The sequence below is a fragment of the Stegostoma tigrinum genome, chromosome 26 (assembly GCF_030684315.1).
Source record: "Stegostoma tigrinum isolate sSteTig4 chromosome 26, sSteTig4.hap1, whole genome shotgun sequence".
NCBI lineage: Eukaryota > Metazoa > Chordata > Chondrichthyes > Orectolobiformes > Stegostomatidae > Stegostoma > Stegostoma tigrinum.
The window spans coordinates 25575460-25597806 of NC_081379.1; the positions used below are offsets into that span (position 1 = coordinate 25575460).

Consider the following 22347-nt stretch of genomic DNA (forward strand, 5'->3'; position numbering starts at 1 on the left):
TATTCCCTGTTTTGAATGCAGTCTACTCCTCTGTTCTTCCAAATGAAGTGCATAACCTCACCTCCCACATCTGCCACTTACCTAGCCTGTCCAAGTCCTTCTGCAACCCCCCCCCTCCGCATTTCTTCAACACTACTTGTCCCTCTACTTATCTTTATTTGCAGATAACACAATTCTCTTGGTTCCTTTATCCAGATTGTTGGAGTATCCCTCTCTAGTATACCTTCCAAGTGAAGCAGTACTTTACCTGCTCTTCACAGGATCAAGTCTACTGCATTTGCTGCTCACAATGTGGTCCCCTCTGCACTGGGGAAATGAAGTGTAGACTTGGCAACCACTTTGCAGAACATCTACATTTTGCTCACAAAAAAGACCCTGAACTATTTGTTGCCTGCCACTTCAATGCACCACCCTGCTCCCAGCCAACATCTCTCCAGCTTGCTGCAGTGTTCCATTGAAGCGCAACACAAGCTGGAGGAATAACACTTCATTTTCCACATGGGGACCCTACAGCCCTTTGGACTCAATATTGAGTCCAATAATTTTAGGGCCTAAACTCTCCCATGTCCCAGCCCCCACCCCACACACCAGGCCTTGTTACCACATAGAATGCCACTACACACCCCCTGTTGTTAGTCACTAACAGTCCCTATTAACAACTATTCACCCTCCCAGCCTGATTGTTAGCAACTCCTTTGTCTGTCCAACTGTCGTTCTCTCTCTTTGGGCTCTACCCTACTGTTTACTCCCTACCCCACCCACCTCCCTATGTTCGACATATAAACTGACTTTTTCCCAGCCACCACCAGTTCTGAGGGTCACCGGACCTGAAACGTTAACTCTGTTTTCTCCTTCACAGATGCTGCCAGACCTGCATAGCTTTTCCAGCAACTTTGTTTTTGTACAATGTGAGTAGTTGTCCCTGCAAAACTCCACTGGTCACCGTTTGCCACCTTGAAAAAGACCCTTTTATCCTGACCCTGTACTTTCTGCCAGTCTGCCAATCTTCTCTCCATGCGGTGCCATGTCCTTAATACCCATGGGCTCTTCTTTAACAGCCTTCAGTGTGACACATTGTCAAAGGCCTTCTAGAGATCCAAATAGATTATGTCCACTGACTCTCTTTTTGTTTAACTTGGTCAGAGATCACACTACACCGGGTTATAGTCCAACAGGCTTAATTGAAATTACAACCCTGATGAAGGAGCAGTGCTTTGAAAGCTTGTGACTTCAAATAAACCTGTTGAACTATAACCTGGTGTCATGTGGCCTCTTACTTTGTCCATGCCAGTCCAATACTGGCACTTTGTTTAACTCGCTCATTATCTCCTCAAAGAAATCTAACAGATTTATCAGGCATGATGTCTCCTTGATGAAGCCACACCGACTTGGCACTATTTTACTGTGCCTCCATTCCCGTCAACTCTGGCCAGATCCTTTCCTCCTGTCTTTGTAAGTGCTTTTACTTAGTTGTAATACAATTTCACCCTGCAGTTTGAGAGGATGTATTCTATCTATGTATTCTAACCCCACACGGTTCCTTCAGCTGAACCTCCCGAATTAAGTCTGCCTGATTTCACATCATCAAATCAAGTATTGCCTGTTCCCTAGTGGGCTGTACCTCATGCTACTCCAAGAAGCCATGGTGTGGATATTCCATGATTTTCCTTTGTTCCTCAGATCCACTACCGACCTGATTTTTACAGTCCACCTCATTGCAATAGTGCCCTTCCTACATGTCTTCTATCTGCTGCATTATTTCCTTCCCCGCATCCTGACTGTAGCTAGGAGGCCTGTATGTAATTTCAATCAGGGTCTTTTTTGATTTGTGTTTCCTCAACTGTACCCACAGATTCTACACCTTCCAACTGTACGTCACTTCTTGCTATTGATTTTAGTTTCATTTATTACTAATAAGGCAACCCCACCCCCTTGCCCATCCCCCTTTCCTTTTGATATTTAGTTCCCAGCCTTGATTCCTTCATAGCCATGACTCTATGACACCCACAGCATTAGCTCCACCAATTGCAATCTGTGTTGCAAGCCTGACTCTTGCCCATAGTCTGTTCTATTGCCTGTTTTGGAAACTTTAATAACACCTACTGAACCCCTGTCACACGCGCACGTGCAAGCACACACACCCTCATCCCACCTGCAACCTTCCCCATACAGCTCCATGGAACTGAACTGTCCACCCCTCCTAGTTAGTTGTACGCTCTGTCCACAGCCCCAAGTATGCTATTCACCAGGACTCTGGTCCTGGCATGATTTAGGTGTAGCCCATCTCATTAGAACATCTCCCTCCTTCTTCTCTTCTCTCCCCCACCTACCCACCCTTCCCACCGTTCTAGTGCCTATGTCCTAAGAACTCTCCCATAACCCCAAATTTTGAGCCATATGTTTACCTGTTTAATCTTGTTGACTCTGCGTCAATTAACTCATTGCTCAGGGAATATTTCAGAGATGGTACTGCTTTCTATTTTAGCCACAACTCTTCATTTTCCCTCCACAGAATACCTTCCCCCTTTCTGATTATATTGTTGGTATCCACATGGACCATGACAACTGGATCTTTTCCCTCCCACTCCAGGTTCTTTTGCAGCCTGGATGAGATATCCTGAACCTGACACAATGTAGACAATGCAGCCTTCAGGCACCTCAATCTTGGCCACAAAGAACAATATCTGTTCCCCTAATTGCACTATTCCCTACTACAACTACATTTCCCTTTCCTCCCTCTTAAATGGCTCCCTGTACCATGGTGTTGTGGTCAGATTGCTCATCCTTGGTACAGTGTCCCTTCTCTGATCCACACGGGGCAAGAATCTTCAGCCTGCCAGACAAGCTCAAGGGCTGCAGCGCCTTCAGCACTGCCACCTGAATTCCTCAGCCTGCCTCGCTTGTAGTCACATTCTCCTGTCCCTGATCATTGACAAATTTGTGGTCAATCTGAGGGGTTGATGGCCTCCTGAAATACTGAGTCCAGGTAACTGTCTTTGTCTTCCCGATGTATTGCAATACTCAAAGCTCTGACTCCAGTTCATCAACTGAGCTGGAGTCCCTCAAGCAACCAATGCTTGCTGTGGATGTGGCCCACCAGCTGCCGCATCAAGCTGTTGCAAGACATTGCCTGGCCCCATAGCTCTATTGTATTTATTTAGTTATTAATTCAATTTTCACAATTTTTTTTGCTGGTCTTATAGTTTGTAACATGTAAATATTTACCTTTAGTCTGATGGTAAAATACGATAGTCAAATTAATAGCTGTCACTAACCAATGAATTTGTGATTTTCTTGTGATGTCGCTCTTGTGCTAGGCCACTGATCCTGAGCTTCAATTTATCCTGCTTAAAGGAAAAGCTTTGCAAATGATGAGCCCAAAAAAAGGAAGCAAAAAGCACCTGTTCCCTTCTGCACCAAATTTCCATGTTGCCTCCAAATTCCCTGAACTGTATACTCGCTTGGACTGTGTCTCATTCTGGGTGTGGTCGCTCCTTCTTGACCTTGAGTAGATGTAGCTGCTCTATTAAGGAAAATATATTGAAGTACCTTTAAAATTTGTTTCGAAAAGAGATAGTACCAGTACTCTCATTGTATAAGAGATTATAACTTTCGTGAAAAAATTGAACAGATTTGGACTTTTTTCTTAAAAAATGAGAAGATTTGGATGAGACTCAATGGATGTTTTTAAAGTTTTATAAATAGGTTGGGCAGTGTAAATGTGGAGAAAATATTTCCAGTTGTGAGAAAGTCCAAAACCTAGAGTCGTAAGTATATCGCACTTGTACTTATTTAATATATTGTTACCTCTTTAGCCCAGAATGCTTGAAACAAAATGGTTTCTTGATTTTAGAATGTTATTAGACCACCTAATCGTAAATCTGTGAACCCGAAAATATGGATATAAATATATACCTGAATCACCAAATGGTGATAAAATATAAAACAGTAATAAAAAATGTTGTACTTATCTATAAATTATCTATTTATCCCTCCCAAAGTGCTGTACTAAAATAATACCGATGGCATTCATGAGTTGCTTGGTTCTGTCTGCTCAATAAAATTTTGTTGACTCTTCTAAACAATAGATTTCCGTACTAGAAAAGTTAGTGTACAATAAACCCAATAGGGAAATAAAGAGCAATTTATTTACTGAAAATGTGGAATACCCTGCCACGGGAAATACTTGGGCTAAACAGCTTAGATACTTTCTCGAGCAATCTAAATGAGTATATGAGACAAGTGGTAATAAAAAGATATGCTCAAAGGGTTGAGGTGAGGTAGGTGAAAGGAATGGGAGAATACCATTGATGGCAAGTCAGGCCCAGTGGACTGCTGACTTCTGTAAGTTTTATGAACATGAAATTGTGATGAGTAAAATTTGGGTAACCTGAAACTCTGCATATGCCTAATTTGTTAGCTGTTCCTGCTAGCAGATTTGGAACTCCATGTGAAGGTAACTCTTGATTGACCAAACTCTCGCCAGTTTTTTTTTGTGACAATGCCAACCATTTGGAGTGGAGTTAGGTTACCCTGCAGTGCAAAATCACCAGACTGGTCATCATTAGACAATGGGATCTCTGTGAAACCATGTGAGTACGGCTGATGAGCCTGAAGTGTCCAATTTAATGCCCTCCTATCTGTTTTACTTGCTGAAGCTGTAGAGAAGCCCTGGAATTTTGCACTATAGCATGAAACCATGGAAAAGATGTTTAACTGTATTGCAACAAGGTAGACTCTTTCGCACCTGTCCAAAGACAACACACTAAGCAGGGAAGTATTACTTTTTCCAGAGCTAGCTCCCAACGTTTTTGAATGTCCTTTTACTACAGAAGGCCAGGCCACTGTCAGGCTTGAACAATTGTGAAAAATAAAACAAAACATTTTTCATAGATAATGGGAACTGCAGATGCTGGAGAATCCAAGATAATAAAGTGTGGAGCTGGATGAACACAGCAGGCCAAGCAGCATCTCAGAAGCACAAAAGCTGACGTTTCGGGCCTAGACCCTCATTCAGAGAGGGGGATGGGTGAGAGTTCGGGAATAAATAGGGGGAGGTGGACCGAAGATGGAGAGAAAAGAAGATAGGTGGAGAGGAGAGTATAGGTGGGGAGGTAGGGAGGGGATAGGTCAGTCCAGGGAGGATGGACAGGTCAAGGAGGTGGGATGAGGTTAGTAGGTAGGAAATGCAGGTGCGGCTTGGGGTGGGAGGAAGGGATGGGTGAGAGGAAGAACAGGTTAGGGAGGCTGAGACAGACTGGGTTGGTTGTGTGATGCAGTGGGGGGAGGGGACGAACTGGGCTGGTTTTGGGATGCGGTGGGGGAAGGGGAGATTTTGAAGCTGGTGAAATCCACATTGATGCCATTGGGCTGCAGGGTTCCCAAGCGGAATATGAGTTGCTGTTCCTGCAACCTTCGGGTGGCATCGTTGTGGCACTGCAGGAGGCCCATCATGGACATGTCATCTAAAGAATGGGAGGGGGAGTTGAAATGGTTCGCAACTGAGAGGTGCAGTTGTTTATTGCGAACCGAGCGGAGGTGTTCTGCAAAGCGGTCCCCAAGCCTCCGCTTGGTTTCCCCAATGTAGAGGAAGCCACACCGGGTACAGTGGATGCAGCATACCACATTGGCAGATGTGCAGGTGAACCTCCGCTTAATATGGAAAGTCATCTTGGGGCCTGGGATGGGGGTGAGGGAGGAGGTGTGGGGGCAAGTGTAGCATTTCCTGCGGTTGCAGGGGAAGGTGCCGGGTGTGGTGGGGTTGGAGGGCAGTGTGGAGCGAACAAGGGAGTCACGGAGAGAGTGGTCTCTCCGGAACGCAGACAAGGGTGGGGATGGAAAAATGTCTTGGGTGGTGGGTTCGGATTGTAGATGGCGGAAGTGTCGGAGGATGATGCGTTGTATCCGGAGGTTGGTGGGGTGGTATGTGAGAATGAGGGGGATCCTCTGGGGCGGTTGTGGCAGGGGCGGGGTGTGAGGGAGACGCGGTCAAGGGCGTTCTCGACCACTGTGGGGGGAAAGTTGCGGTCCTTGAAGAACTTGGACATCTGGGATGTGCGGGAGTGGAATGTCTCGTCATGGGAGCAGATGAGGCGGAGGAATTGGGGATAGGGGATGGAATCTTTGCGGGAGGGTGGGTGGGAGGTGGTGTATTCTAGGTAGCTGTGGGAGTCGGTGGGCTTGAAATGGACATCAGTTACAAGCTGGTTGCCTGAGATGGAGACTGAGAGGTCCAGGAAGGAGAGGGATGTGTTGGAGATGGCCCAGGTGAACTTGAGGTTGGGGTGGAAGTCATTTTTCATGTTTTGTTCGCTGTTTCATATTTTTCATATAGTGTCAGTTTGTAAGGAAAGGCAGGTTGTGGAAGTTTCCTGGGCAATCCAGAAGCTACACTTCGGATGAATCTATGGGTGGGTTCTTGCAATTGGACGTACCTCTAGTTTAAAGTAACAGCACATATTTCTGTTGTAAGCTGTCCATTCAGTTGTTATCACTTTCAGATTTTCCTCTATTGTATGATTTTTGCAAGTATTAAACTAAATAAGGTTAGAGATTATTTAAATGTTGGAAGAATTTGATGAATTGAAAAAATATTCCAATCACTATATTATTTTATCCCTGCACAATTGTCTTTCTCACATTTTCAAACTGGGGTCCTCAAGGCCAGGCCAGTCAGTATGAGGACAGTAGACAGTTTGCAAAGCTGTTAAATTTATTGCTGAAAGAGTCATACTATTGAAGCTTTTTGTTTTGCACTTATTTGCCCAGAATTGAAAAATTACCAAATTTTGAAGAGAATACCAATCTATACTCTGAATTTTATTTCTGTTTGCAATGTGATGCATATAGATTTGCTAAAAACTGAATATATTCATATTTGGGGCCATGTCCTTTCTAAGCAGGGAAAGAAAAGTTGTGTTGCGATGAAATACTCTGCACTTGCTAGAAAGACTGCAGAACCAATAATAATCAAGAACCTCGATGTCACCCAAGAGGAAGTAACCTCCTTGATCCATAGTCTAATGCCTTAAGCATTCAATGAAGCAAAGAGATGGCAGTGTGTACCATTTACAAGATGCACTGCAGCAATTCAGCAAGGTGCTGTTGAAAGCACTATCAACCTGCAAACTCTCCCCTGAGCAACACATCGTTCTTTTGAAGTTAAATCTCCATTCTTTCACTATTGCTGGGTCACAGTCTGAGAAGTCTTTTTCTCAGCATTGTGAATATACACAGTGTACAGCAGCAGTTCAAGAAGGTGGCTCACCACTACCTGGGTGATGGAAAATAGGGATTGGTAATAAATGCTTGTCGAGTCAGCAATGGCAATATCTCTTGAGAAACGAATAATGGAGAGCTTACGACAAGACATTTTGTTTTATTTTAAACCGGAGAAAAACTTGGGACAGCTGTTTCCTGGTGCATTCCCCATACCAACATCTCAACCACTCAAGAGCCCATTTGTCAACCATTGACACCTTTATCTTATGCAATATAAATTGTTGTTCACTTTAAAATTTGGTATTTTTGCGATTCTCTCCTGGTATGTGCCAAAATGATGTTTTGACAGTAGGTCTCTTTTTGTTTTCAGCAATAAAAGTTATGTAGTGCCTAGCAACGAGTTAAATTTCTCTGTTTATTGATTCACTAGTTTCTGTTATTGAATGCTACTGGCAGAGTAATTTGAATTGGTATAGCAGCTGTGGATTGGTATCAACTGTGGATAGATTTTGACTTGATATCAGGATTCTTAAAAATATATCTGGGAAAATATTCATTCTTACTGGCTTCCTGGCTTAAATGAGTTATTTAGCAGTGTCACAAAGAATAGAGTGTTCAGTAGTAATATGAGACAATGAGAGACTGCTCAGATATAGGCTACAAAAATTTATGAGAGAGGAGAATTATAACTAAAGACATGAGGATAGAGAGACATTTGATAATTATAACAGATGACAGGAACTGGGGAACTGAGAAGAGTGAATCCCAGAACTGTTCAGGAAATATTGAAGTGATATTCTATATGTGAGTCAAAAGAGTATTATGCAATGAATTATCTTTATATGAAATAATATGGTTTTGAAATTACACATGACGTGGAAGATTCAGAAGGCAGAAATAGTGATACTAATTAAGCAGTTGAATATGTATGAGTAACGAGGATCTTCTACCCAATGATGGAAGTTTGAGTCGTGGATTTATTTAGTTTTGAGGTTTTAGACAGTGAATACATGTCCACAGTGTGTGGAATGGATTGGTTAAATGTTACCTGGATTCCTTAAATTCTAAAGATGAAAGTAAGGTTAAGGAATCCAGGGGTGGTTGTTGTTTCAGGTTGGGGAATCGCAACGTGCTGAAGTGATTCAGAAGATTGGTGATTCCCTTTAACATGGCTGGGGTGAATCGTTTCATCAGCATAGATGTAGTGTCAAATGAAATACTCTCATTTCTAAAGAAATGGTGAATAAAAATAGTTTGATTTTAAAATTGACATGGAATACAACAAGGCAGTTATTTTTGGAAAGTCAATGAAGTTACACTTTACACAATCTGGACATTATTGTATTCCATTAACAGGCCCTAACTACTTTAATCAAAATATTAAGTAGATGCCATCAGGAGATAGGAATTTTATAGGTAGAACATAAGGACTAGGAGCAGGAGTAGGCCATCTGGCCCCTTGAGCCTGCTCCACCATTTAATGAGATCATGGCTGATCATTTTGAGACTCATCTCCACTTATCTGCCCCCTCACCATAACCCTTAATTCCTTTCCGGTTCAGAAATTTATCTAGCCTTGCCTTCATTCAGCAAGGTAGCTTCAACTGCTTCACTGGGCAGGGAATTCCACAGATTCACAACCCTTTGAGTAAAGAAGTTCCTCCTGACCTCAGTCCTACGTCTGTTTCCCTTTATTTTGAGGTGATTCCCTCTAATCCTAGTTTCACCAGCTAGTGGAAACAGCATCTCCGCTTCGATCTTATTTATTACCTTCATAATCTTTTATCTTTCTTTAAGATCTCCCCTCATTCTTCTGAATTCCAATGAGTATAATCCCAGTCTACTCAGTCTTTCCTTATAATCCAACCCCCTCAACTCTGGAATCAACTGAGTGAATCTCTGCTGCACCCCTTCCAGTGCTAGTATATCCCTTCTCAAGTAAGGAGAGCAAAACTGCAAACAGTACTCCAGGTGTGGCCTCACCAGGACCCTATGCAGCTGCACCATAGCCTCCCTGTTTTTAAACTCCATCCCTATAGCAATGGCAGACAAAATTCCATTTACCTTTTTAATTACCTGCTGCACCTGCAATCCTACTTTTAGTGACAGCATGCCCAAGGACACCCAAGTCCCCCTGCACAGCAGCGTGCTGCAATTTTTTACCATTTAAAACATAGTCCATTTTGCTGTTATTCCTACCAAAATGGATGACCTCACACTTAACAACATTGTACTCCATCTGCCAGATCTTTGCCCACTCACTTAGACTATCTATATCCCTCTGCAGACTTTCAGTGTCTTCTGCACACTTTGCTCAACCACTCGCCTTAGTGTCATCTGCAAATTTTGACACACACTTAGTCCTCAACTCCAAATCATCTATGTAAATTGTAAACAATTGCGGTCCCAACACTGATCCCTGAAGCACACCACTAGTCTCTGACTGCCACCCAGAAAAACACCCATTTACCGCTACTCTTTGATTTCTCCTGGTCAACCAATCCTCTATCCATGCCAATACATTACCTGTAATACCGTGCAACTTTATCTTATGTAGCAGTGTTTGATGTGGTACCTTGTCAAATGCCTTCTGGAAATTCAGATACACCACATCCGCAGGTTCCCCATTGTCCACCATGCGAGTAATGTCCTCAAAGAATTCCACCAAATTAGTTAAACATGACCTACCCTTCATGAACTTATTCTGGGTGTTCCCAATGGGACAATTCATATCCAGATGTCTTGCTATTCCTTAATGATGGATTCAAGCATTTTCCCCACTACTGAAGTTAAGCTAACTGGCCTATAGTTACCTGCTGTTTATCTACTTTCTTTTTTAAACAGTGGTGTCACATTCGCTGTTTTCCAATCTGTGGGAACCACCCCAGAGTCCAGTGAGTTTTGGTAAATAATTACTTTTGCATTTTCTATTTCCCCCATCACCTCTTTTATTACCCTGGGATGCATTTCATCAGGGCCAGGAGACTTGTCAACCTTTAGCCCCATTAGCTTGCCCAGCACTGCCTCCTTAGTGATAAAGGCTCATTATAAACTAATATTTTGCATCAGTTTTTACTGTGGAGAAAGAAATAGAGACTGGGGACCTCAGAGAAATAAATATTGATGTCTTCATAGCAGTCCACATTGCAGAAGAGGAGGCACTGGAGGTACTAAATAAGTAAAGATGGATAAGTCTCTGGGACCCGATCAAGCATATCCCAGGACATTGCAAGGTCCCTAGCAGAGATATTTGTATCATCTATAGCAATGGGTGAGGTGCAGGAGGACTGGAGGGTAGCTAAAGTTTTGCCTTTATTTAAGAAAGGCTGTCAGGAGAAGCCTGGGAATAATAAATTGGTGAGTCTGACATCAGTGGTGGGTAAGTTGTTGGAGGGGTTTCTGAGAGACAGGATTTACATGCATTTGGAGAGGCATGGACTTTTGTAAAGCAGAATCTTGTCAAAAGCAATGGTGGACTAATTAGTGAAGTTAGATCACATGCGATTCAGGGAGACCTTGTCAACTGTATACAAAATTGGCTTGATGGAAGTAGACAGAGGGTAGCCTTGGGGAGTGGTTTTTTGCATTGGAGGGCTGTGACCAGCAATCTTCCACAGGGTTCGGTGTTGGGTGCGCTGTTTTGTCATCTCTATAAACGATTTGGATAAGAATTTAGGAGGCATAGTTAGTGAGTTTGTGGATGGCATCAAAATTGGTGTTCTGGGGAATGTTGTTGAATGGAGACACATTGGGCTTCAGGTACATAGTTCTTTGAAAGTTGCAGCACAGATGGACAGGATAGTTAAGAAGGCATTCAGCACATTAATAAAGTGTGAAGCTGGATGAACACAGCAGGCCAAGCAGCATCTCGGGAGCACAAAAGCTGACGTTTCAGGTCTAGACCCTTCATCAGAGAGGAGGGGATGGGGTGAGGGTTCTGGAATAAATAGGGAGAGAGGGGGAGGCGGACCGAAGATGGAGAGAAAAGAAGATCGGTAGAGAGGAGAGTAGTTGCAGTGGGAGAGAGATTCCGAGGTTGGTCCGGAGGGAGGACGGTAACTTCTTCAGGTTAGGCATCCCTGGAAGAGGTTTTGCAGTGAGGTTAAAATTGTATCAGAGATAATGGGAACTGCAGATGCTGGACATTTACCTCCTTTGATCAGATCACTGAATATAGGATTTGGAACATCCTGTTGAAATTGTACAGGACACTGGTGAGGGCAGTTTTTAGAATACTGTGCACAGCTCTGGTTTCCCTGCTATTGGAAGGATATTATTAAATTGGAGGGTTCAGAAAAGATTTGCAGGATGTTGCCGGGACTGGAGGGCTTGAGTAACAAGGAGAGGCTGGATCAACTTGGACTTTTCTCCCTGGACTGCAGGAGCTTGAGGGATGACCTTAAAGAGGCTTATACAATTATGAAGGGCATAGATAAGATGGATAGCAAAGGTCTTTTGCCGAGGATGGGGGTGTTCAATTTTGGAGGATATATCTTTAGGTGAGAGGAGAAAGATTTAAAAGGGATCTGAGGGCAACTCTTTCACCCAGAGGGTGGTTCATAATGTGGAATGAAATGCCAGAGGAAGTGGTAGATGCAGGTACAGCATTTAAAAGACATTTGGACAGGTACGTGAGTAGGAGACATATAGAGGGATCTGATACAAATGCAGGGACAACTTAGTTTGGGAAACTTAGCATCAGACGAGTTGGACCAAAGGGACTTTTTACGTGCCACACAATTATATGACTCTATGAATAATTGGGAATGGTCACCAGAAACCTATGGACACTCCGTTGAACTCACATCCTTTAACTAAGTAGATGTGCAGACAGACAGGTGTAGGAAGGAGATTCCAGTGTGTTAGGCAAATGTAACTTTACCATGGTTATTATTGGTGGGATTTTGTTGTATATGGCTGGAGCAATTTGAACGCAAGAATAATAATTGTACATTCAGATAAAGCAATGGAAAGCCAAAACCAATAAAGATCAGGAAGGAAAATGTATGAACTACTCTTAGGGCAGGATAGGATATTTCAATATTAAATAAACTGAAGTAACAGAGGGTGAAGAATGGATAACAGACGAGGAAAGCTGATTGCTCGTTTCAACAGTGTCCGGTGGGTAGACACCAGAATGTTGTGGATCCTGTTATTATCTCTGGAAAATATTCAGCAGTTGGTTTAAGCAAACTTGATTGATTGAAAATGTATCTTTTATATATTTACTGTAGATTACGATAAGCCTTAGTTTACAGAATCTGAGTTATTATGGCACAGAAGGCAAACAGGACCATCATGACCACACTGGCTCTCCATGATGACGTGGTGCCATTCACCTAATTTTCCCAGCATCCTTGCACACTGTTTCTATTCAAATATTCATCCAAAGTCTCAACTGAATGCCTCAATTAACTCTGTCTTCATAACACTTCCGAGCTGCACATTCCAGACCCAAGCAACTCAGTGTTTGAAATTTTTTCATGTCAAATTTGCTACGTTTGCTAATTTTTTTAAACTTATTCCCTCTCATGCTTGATTCTTTAAGGAGCAGGAACAGTTTCTCACTATCTACCTTATCCAGACTACTAATAAATTTGAAAATTTCTATCGGATCTTCTCTTGGCCCTGTTTCCAAGGAGAACAGACCCAAACACTTGAATCTCTTCTCTCAATTGATGTGAATTTGTTGAAGATTAAGAACCAGTGAACAATAGGAAATAACTAGCTGATGAGAAACTTTACATTTTATTACGCATAGGTGTATTAGGCATAGAAGATGCCATGTTTGTCATAGCGGCTGCAGCATAAGCTCTTATTTTCTCTCCTTTGGCTTACTGGCAAGTTTGGAGAAAGACATTCCAACAATGAATTCCATTCTCATTTGATGCAACAGTGAAGTGTCCTTCTCTTTACCTTTCCCCATACTAAAAAAATATGGAAGGCATGTTTAAAATTAAAGGTTTTTGCAGGTTAGTAGTGAGATACACCAAGTTTGCTTTGGAGTGAGTTTGTCGAAGTAGCTTTGGCATGAATTGTAATTATAACATATGCCTTACTTTTTATTGTGAACCTCTAGTCTTTGACATGATGCTATCTGATTAAGACAGTGTCCAATTCAACCATGAATTTCTCCCTGCATTGATTACTGCTATTCCTGCTTCTCTGAAAGAGTGGTGATGTACTTTGGAAGAAGGAACAAGACAACGGAGTACTCAGTGAATGACAAGACTCTAGAATGGTCAGAGATACAGAATGGTGTATGGTATTGGAGCTATACAGAACTTTGGTTAGGCCACAGCCGGAGTATTGTATGTGGTTCTGGTCACCACTCTACGGGAAGGATGTGATTCCATTGGAGGAGGTGCAAAGGAGGCTTACCAGGATGTTGCTTGGGAAGGAGCATTTAAGCTATGAAGAGAGGCTGGAGAAGCTCAGGCTGTTTTTGGAGCAGAGTTTGAAGGTGACCTGGTAGAGATTTGTATGATTGAGGGGCATGGATATGGCGACTAGAAAACACCTGTTCCCCTTAGTTGAAAGGCCTAGTGTGGGAAAGTGGGACTAGTATAGGTAGAATATTTTTGGCTATACAAGTTTGATAGGCCAAAGGCCTTGCCGGTATTTTATGGTCCACTGAAAGATCCCTTATTCTTTGGTGGCAGAACCTTTCATATTAGGCAATTTTTGTTTCTGTCTTAATTTCCTCCACCTGTTTGTCACTATTAATCGCAGCCTTGCAAAAGGACACTTCTATTGTTTTAAACTAAAGTGAGAAAGTTTAAATAATGGAATGTATGAATGAAGTAAGTGAGTTTAAAATAAAACTCTTAAGAAAGGCTCATGGTCTGGCCTGACTTTAGGTTACTATGATTTAAGTTGCACTTTTCTTGCCTGCAAATGTTTGTAGAGTCGTGTAAACATGTATAATGGACCATATAATGCACAGTGTAAACCAGCCTTCCTGGCTGTTTTTCTGTTTCAGTTCAGCTTATCTTCTGTTTTGATCTGCAAGTGATCTGTTTATGTGGTGGTTCTGGTATTGCCTAAATTGAGCCTGGTAGCTATGTAGTTTAAAGTTTCTTGTTGCTTCCCCTTGGGAATGCAAATTAACTGATACTGGCAGTAGTTCTACTGTCAGATATACAGTTCATTTTCCTGCCAACCTTTTTTTAAAATTGATAAAATAATTAAAGGGAGCAATGTCATTTTTTTATTCAATGTCAAATTTAGTACTCGGTGGATGTACAGTGGTTTATTTGTTAAGTTGGTTAGAATGGTGGAGTTAGTGTAGAATGACACAGGTTTAATCCCATATCAGCTGTAGTGGTTCATGGAATCCCGCTTACTTGCCGTCCCCTATTTGGAGAGAGATGTCTTTCGCCCTTTTGTGAACAGTAGCTAATTACCTATGATATACAGCTGTAACATAGTTTGATATATCGTAATTTCAAACTATTTAAGTGTTACTTAATTGTGTTTCTTCCTGATACTGTGTTCATTAAAACAGACAATTTTCTTGTAAATGAGACATCTTTACAGCTGCTAAATAATCTAATTAAGTGAGCATTGGGAAGGAACTATTGTTCTGTATGGTCAAAGCTTTGTTTGTCAGTAGATCTCATTTTCTAATGTATGCCTTCTAAATGACTAGTAAATAGCGCTGAAATACAGTGTGGAGAAATAGAATTTTCTTTTGAATGTATTTTTTAAAAAAATATTTCCCCACTCACTTTTTCTAAACTGGTCAGAATGAAAAATACCTCCACTGAGTGACTTACTAACTATGCTGTTGGAAATTTGAGCTCAAAGTGGAAGTTCAATGCAACGAGGACAGAGGTGCTTTAACTAGGGTTTACTGCAAGAAGTAAACTCTCCCAAGCAAGAGATAAGGTGAAATGATGTGATTAACCACAAGGTGACACCAGTCTGAGGCAAGAAGCTGATTAAAGAGTAGCATTGTGAAATTTCTAGTCTTTAAAGTAAAAGGAAGGTCTTCAGTTTGTGTTTAAGTCTCCAGTGTTTTTCTTCTTCCATTTCTTAAAAATAGTGGCTTAAGTATTAGTTTAATACTTGTGATTTTTTTTCTTTTTAGTTGATTAAAAACAATATTATTATACTGAAGTGTAAAGAGCAGGGAATCTCAAGTAATTAATATACAATTTAAATCAAATACATTAGTGATGGCAGGATATGAGATATATTGCTGGACACCAATGTGATCCAGATCAAATGCATCTGTACTAAATGTTTGCAGCTCAAGGAACCTCACCTCCAACTTGAGCTGGAATCTGAGCTGCAGCTCAATGTGTCACACAAGGGAACGTGATAGCTGAATGTTTTACACTAGAGAATGGCCACACCTCTTAGATTTGGCAATTCAGAATTGGACTGTGATCAAGATCAGGAGGGTCCCATTGCAGATGAGGCAAGTATGAAGACCCAGGGTTGAAAATTGAGGAGACTCAATGTCTGCGATTATCTAACAGCTACAAGGTTATTTTCAAGCTGTGCAAACAAGACTGGGATTACACGGAGGTAAGCAAACTGGCCTCAACACCTTAGTACAGGGAGCCATTCAAGTGGTGGGAGGAAGGAAAATTGGACTATAGTTGCAGTGGGGGACAGTACAATTTGGGAGCAGATACTGTTCTCTGCAGCCGTAAACAGGAATTCTGAAGGCCGTGCCTCTCTCCCACTACAACTTTCTTGTAACCTCTTGTCCTTGAAACTGCTTGACCATGTCCTGAAGCAAACCAGGTACCACAGCCACATCACCTTCCTCAGTACCTGCCTATGGAACCAGATCATCCCCAGTGGACTACAGTCCACATTCAAGCCTTCCCAATTTGGCCCCAACTGTGACCATATCTACATTCTGAACACTGAGACCCTTCAGAAGCGTTCCTCCCTGTGACTCCTGAAACACACACTTGCAGCAATGTGTCGGCATCTCCAGGCACTGCAATCCAGCCTACCCCAGCTCAGAGCTCCCCCCTCCCAGACCTGCAAAGGACCTCACCTGTTTTTTATTCTTCGTAGAATCCACAGCATTTCTGATGAAGGGTCTAGGCCCGAAATGTCAGCTTTTCTGCTTCTCTAAGATGCTGCTTGGCCTGCTGTGTTTATCTAGCTCGACACCTTGTTATCTCGGATCCTTCAACATCTACAGTTCCTATTATCTCTATTACTTCAGCCTCGTTAACTATTTACATATTCCATTACGGATTATCCTCTGACCTGAGGCCTTGCCCTGTGTATCCTCAACATCCGTGTGAGGGTGAGTGCAGGGTTGTGGAATTCCTCATTATGGTAGGAGGTGTCTGCTGAGAAGTTTAAATTTCTGGTCACAGCATTGGGGGCGTGGCAGGGAATTTCTGGTGATTTGAGTGCATTTGGATAGCTTGCCTCATAGATTTTAACCTGGTTTACCTTTTTAGCTGCCTAATTTCCCAAGGCTCTGTAAACCTTATCATCTCTTGAGTAAAAATAGAATGGCTTTTAAAATGGAGGCACCAGGCGTCATAATGATATTTAAATGGAAAGCCCACTTCTTGTGAATGGGTTAAACACCATTCTCTGACCTACTTCTATTAAAATTTATAGTGGACAGTTTGGTTCCTGTGATAATGGGAACTGCAGATGCTGGAGAATCCAGGAAAATAAAGTGTGGGGCTTGATGAACACAGTAGGCCAAGCAGCATCTTAGGAGCACAAAAGCTGAGGTTTCGGGCCTGTCCGTCCTCCCCGGACTGATCTATCCCCTCCCTACCTCCCCACCCATACTCTCCTCTCCACCTATCTTCTCTATCCATCTTCAGTCCACCTCCCCCTCTCTCCCTATTTATTTCAGCATCCTCTTCCTATCCCCCTTTTCTGATGAAGGGTCCAGGCCCGAAACCTCAGCTTTTGTGCTCCTAAGATGCCCCACGCTTTGTTATCTTAGTTTGGTTCCTGTGTTTTTTACATTTTCACCTCTGACAAAATCACACCTTTTTTTGGTAAACAAGATTCATCTGTGTTCATTGAAAGAATACACCACTTCCTGATGGTCATGTCAGGTGCTGTCCGTAAAATAATCATGTATGCCTTTGAAGCTACACTTTACTCCACACCTGACTGCATTCTTTATACTTCTTGCTGCTCCAGCATACCCAGACAGATGTGTCCTCCTCACTTCAGCAAGCAGACATTGCATAGCAATATGTCATCATTATACACCCCTGCACTTCACATCTTTGGTTATTTATTGCTTTTGAATTGATCCTTTGATTTATGTATTACTTGGTGGAATGAGCATTTTGCAAATGCTAAAGTTGAGCAGAGGTAGCACGAGCCCAGATTAATGCGCACGACCATTCAAACAGTTACAGATTTGTTGTCAGATTACCTGTTGTCTCACACGTGAATCATTTTAGTTACTACCTTTCAACTAACCCTGGATCAATTTAATTTGTTGAAACTGATATATTGATACCCATTTGTTTCTAGTGGAAAGTTGGTTTCACCTAAATGGAAAAATTTCAAAGGATTGAAACTACTCTGGAGAGACAAAATTCGACTGAACAATGCTATCTGGAGGGCATGGTACATGCAATGTGAGTAAAATCTCATTTACCTTTACTTTCTCAGCTAACAACTTATTTCCGCAGTTCTTGATGAAGTATGCTGATACAATTGTTTCCTAAAATAGTTCATTTCATTACCCCATGTCTGTTGTGTTATCTAGCCCAGTGTATCCAATCTTACATTTCAAATAGCCTCTACAAAGTCAATGTACCTACTCTGGGTGTTCTTTTTTGCTAAGTGGGAGTTTGAACTCCGATTTATCTTTCACTAGAATGATAATGAGTGCCTAAATAAGTTTTCAGATGAACTTGATCTTTTTTAAAATTGCAATATTCTGATCTATACAGACATGGCTTTTTAAATCTCTTCCCTTTCCTCCCCCACCCTCAATTTCTTTTATGATAAATGATGCTTCCCAAGCATTTCTGCTTGTTTGCAGACTCTTAGAATCAACATTCGAATTAAGGCAGATATTTGTTATTTAACATGATACTTGTGGAAAGCAAGCTAATTTTTAAAATGTTTCCATAAGCTTATATTAGAATATTTATGGTGCAAATAGGGAATTCTTCTGAGAGAAATATTTACTCACATCTTTCTGTCACCAGGCCACATTACAATGGAGAATTCTGTTGTCATTGTTTGCATATGTCTTCTTAGACCAAACACATCGGAACAATGCAGATTATTAAATTTTTCAAAATTTCAAATCAATCCGATGACTTAATCCCCGGTATAAATGGCCAGGGTGACTATTATTTACTTGTTGAGGCTGGTATTCTCCCTGTCAAGATGATGTGGTTTAGACTATATGTTTCTGAATTGTGCATTCGTTTTTATCATTAGAAGAGCAAATTGTTCCTAATCTTGACATCCCATGACTACTTTGCACCAACAGTTTCTAATCTCTGAAGACTTTGGCTTAACCTAGTAACCCAATTCCACATGCACGAGAAGCTCTCTGATATTTTACCTGTGTGACCATACTTTACACAACCTGGATCATCGGTCTGGATGCTGGAATCCTTAGACCTTAGGGAAGTGTGGGAAGTTATATGGGGATGCCAATAGAAAACTACAAACTTAAGAAAAAAGTTCATGAGCCTTTTGACAGAAATTGCATCTAGGTGGCCATTTTGCATGTTATTTCCACACAGGTTGCTTTCAGACTATCTTCTAAACTTAATTCTTATCAATAATGTATTCCTTCTTATCTTTGATTATTTTGTGTGATCTCCTGCCTACCTCATAGCAGACCACATGGGGTTGCTAAACTCCGGCTATTCCTTCTTCTATCCTCCCCCACCCACCTCCAAAAAGAGCAGCTAAGTTCTGTGACTGCAGGAAATGCTGGTTTTTAAAACAAAATTGCCAATATTGCAGATGTAACAAGTTTTTGTTCTCATTTAGATGTAGAAAAACGTGACAATCCAGTTTGTCACTTTGTTACTCCATTGGATGGGACTATTGAGTTTGATGAACCTCGACGACCAGAAGTAAGTGAATGTGAAACTTCTGTATAACAAGAATAATGGCGACCTTAATAATTTTTGTAAAAAGATTCTGTTATCCCTTGAAATGCTGATTGTTATAGTTCTTGCATATGACTTGTTTCTTCTGTGCGCTTTTGTTATTGCATAACTTTTTAAGGTTTCTTTTTTGCTTATTAGTATTATCAGGATGTTTCACTTCCCTGTGACTGCAAATCAAAAAATGTCCTTAATTTCCAAGTTTTCATTCTTTTAGTTAGCAGGATGCACATGTTTCACAGCAATTTTAACATCATAATTTTGGATACATTGCACAATTGATCAAATTCTGTGTGAAATCGAGATTTTAACAAATTCCAATATTTTCATAGGCAGCTGTAACTGAAGGAAAATTCTGGAAAAGAAGAATTGAGATTGTAATAAGAGAGTATCACAAATGGCGCACGTACTTCAAGAAAAGGGTATGTTGTTTGCTGTGAGATAATTTTGTAGTCTCTTTTATTTTAGCATTGTGTACTGAAAATATGTTTGTTCTTCAGGGAATTTAAAACCCCATTACAAACAGAATGAAGGGATCATTTCTCAGTTTCTGCAATCAACATTTCACAATGATCTATTTTTCTTTGATACATTTTTAGCTTCTTTTTCATTTTCAGTTACAGAAGCACAAAGATGAAGATCTTTCAAGTTTGATTAAAGTAAGTTGAAAATTAAAATTACACTTTCACTAAAGACGAGCTCTTTTGAAATATGTCACCTGTTTATGCTTGACATGTCAACGGTATGATCTGATACCAAGATTGTCTTTTGTTCAAAAGGGACAATTGCAATCATTCACCATGTGTTCTGCTGGTAGTGTGTAACACTCCTGACCACTGCCTATAAGTTAATGAAGTATTTTATGGCTAAAGATTTTTGTATAATTTTGTCATAAATTTAAAGGTCAGTATAGATTGCAACTGAACATATAAATTAAGGGATGAGTGATTTTTGACCACCTTCATGTTTGCATTTCTGACAGTACTATGGCCTTAAGAGGTGTACTTTGTCCTGGTTTTTTAATGAAGAAAGATTGAGACAGAGATGCAGAACAGTCTACTCAAAGCCAGTAAAGTAAACTGCTTTGTGAGGTGTTGGGTTTTTTTTCGAAAAGATGGAACAATAGAAGCAGCCGAATGAGTGAGGCCAAGTTCCCGCAGAACCAGGAATTTTAGTTTTTAGCTTTCTGCAAGCTGAATGTGGAAACTCTTAATCCTCTCTCTGTTATGGTTAGAAGCTGGGGTTCTTTTGCTGTTGCTAGAATTGCATATGAGACAATCTGATTTACTGAAGTTGCCTTTTGAGGCTGTGTTTTATGGGATGTTACTTATTTGGAACAGTTAATTAGTTGTAGTTTATGTGTATATGTTATTAAGCATTTTGATAAGAGTTACATTTCAGCCAATTCTCTTAGTTTTTTTCTTTCTTTTTATACTACAGTTAAAATACAGTGTTTTGCATAAGGCCAAGTAGTTTGATTAATCCATTTGCATCATGTTTGAAATCGGAAAAGGTTATAGTCTAAGCTGACTTCTTAATATATTTTTAGGAGGTTTCATCTAGTCCATAACACATTTTAATATTTTGATTATTGTTAATACTTTCAGACTGCCTTAAATATATTTTTAATGGATCTTCTGAAAAGCAGCTATCAGACATGCTTGTCCATTCGGTGCACTTTGCATGTTAGCATACTCATGTGCATTAGCTTAGCATGCTCAGGTGCTACAGCAAGGTTTACTTGAAGGTTTATAACTCCTTACTTGATGAGCTCTTTGAAAATGGACTGGCTATAGGGACAAGCACTCTTCTTGCCAAATGGACAAATTAAGGAACAATTTAAAGCCCATTTTTGACTTCTGATCCTGCAACAAATTGATTAGATAGCCCTCACCACAAGTCTCGGCCTCTTTATCTGTTATGTGTTAATCTCCTCAGCAGCTCCTTGTTCCTTGTTCCAAGCCTTTTTCTCCATCATGGTCCTGTTCTTTCAAATTCTTTTATTCTAATCCCCTAAGCTTTGTTCAAATCCTACTTGCCTTCAGAAGCTTCCTTAAGATTACTACTTTTGCATTCAACATTGTTCACTTAGTGTTCTTCCATTTCCTGCTTGGTGTCTCAATGTCATCTTTCTTTATCCTCGCACATCTCCATCTCTGCAGCACTCTAGTTATGGAGCTTGACTACCTTTAAAAGTTTTTGAAGAAAAATTGGTTTGGCCATTTCTTTAAAACTGGAATGTTAGACAATAGAGTATAAATACTGCCATCTGCTGGATAGAAGATTAAATAACTTCCTAAATTTCATTTGAATGTCTTAAAGCATTCTGGTGCTCTTTCATTTGTAAACATTTATTCTGACTTGTAAAATTTCACTGTTCTAGTGTGTCCTAGTGCTCTTCCATTAAATATGATTTGATAACTTGCATTATATTTGCTCCTAGCTATTTTGGGACATAATAACGGGAGGAGAGATTTGAATCTTGGGATTTAATTTGTTTGGAGGGGAAAGGCTGAATTAATTTCCACTTCATTCTCTAATGGCTTGATTGCTCCCTTCATTCAGCTGTTTGTTGTTATTATACTACTTTTAAAAGAATACTAGGAATTTCTTACTGCAGAAACAACAGTGACGGCTGTACATGATCCTCTGGCACGTAAACATTCTAATTTGCTCCTTAGTTATTGAAGCATTCTAGTGTGATGCTCCAACTCTGAAGCTAGTTCAAGAATTATAAGTTCAGTTCTTAAATGAAAAGGAGCTTGAATGATGATTAATCTTGGAATTTAATTTTATATTTACTTCAGGAGCATTACTCATTTTGAGTACTTTTACATTTAAAAAAAACACCAAAAATGTAATGGCAGCGTGAGAATATTTCTAGTTTTTAAATCAGTATTTTAAAAACAAAACCTACAGGACTGCATAACTTGTTCAAAACCAGAATACCATGTAGATTTTGTTACCTTTCCGTAGAAGGCAATTTTCTTATTTTTGTACACGTGATCAGAGGGGATTTTCAATACAGTTA

The 22347-nt window shown here is 40.7% G+C and overlaps 1 protein-coding gene across 1 annotated transcript in view; it reads left to right on the plus strand.

Annotated features, from left to right (window-relative positions):
- mlxip (MLX interacting protein) overlaps positions 1-22347 on the plus strand; it is a 107136-nt gene that overhangs the window by 30358 nt on the left and 54431 nt on the right. The window contains exons 2-5 of the mRNA XM_048556095.2: positions 17710-17816; positions 19198-19283; positions 19649-19738; positions 19934-19975. Of these exons, the coding sequence (XP_048412052.1) occupies positions 17710-17816; positions 19198-19283; positions 19649-19738; positions 19934-19975 (325 nt within the window). The remainder of the gene's footprint in view (positions 1-17709; positions 17817-19197; positions 19284-19648; positions 19739-19933; positions 19976-22347) is intronic.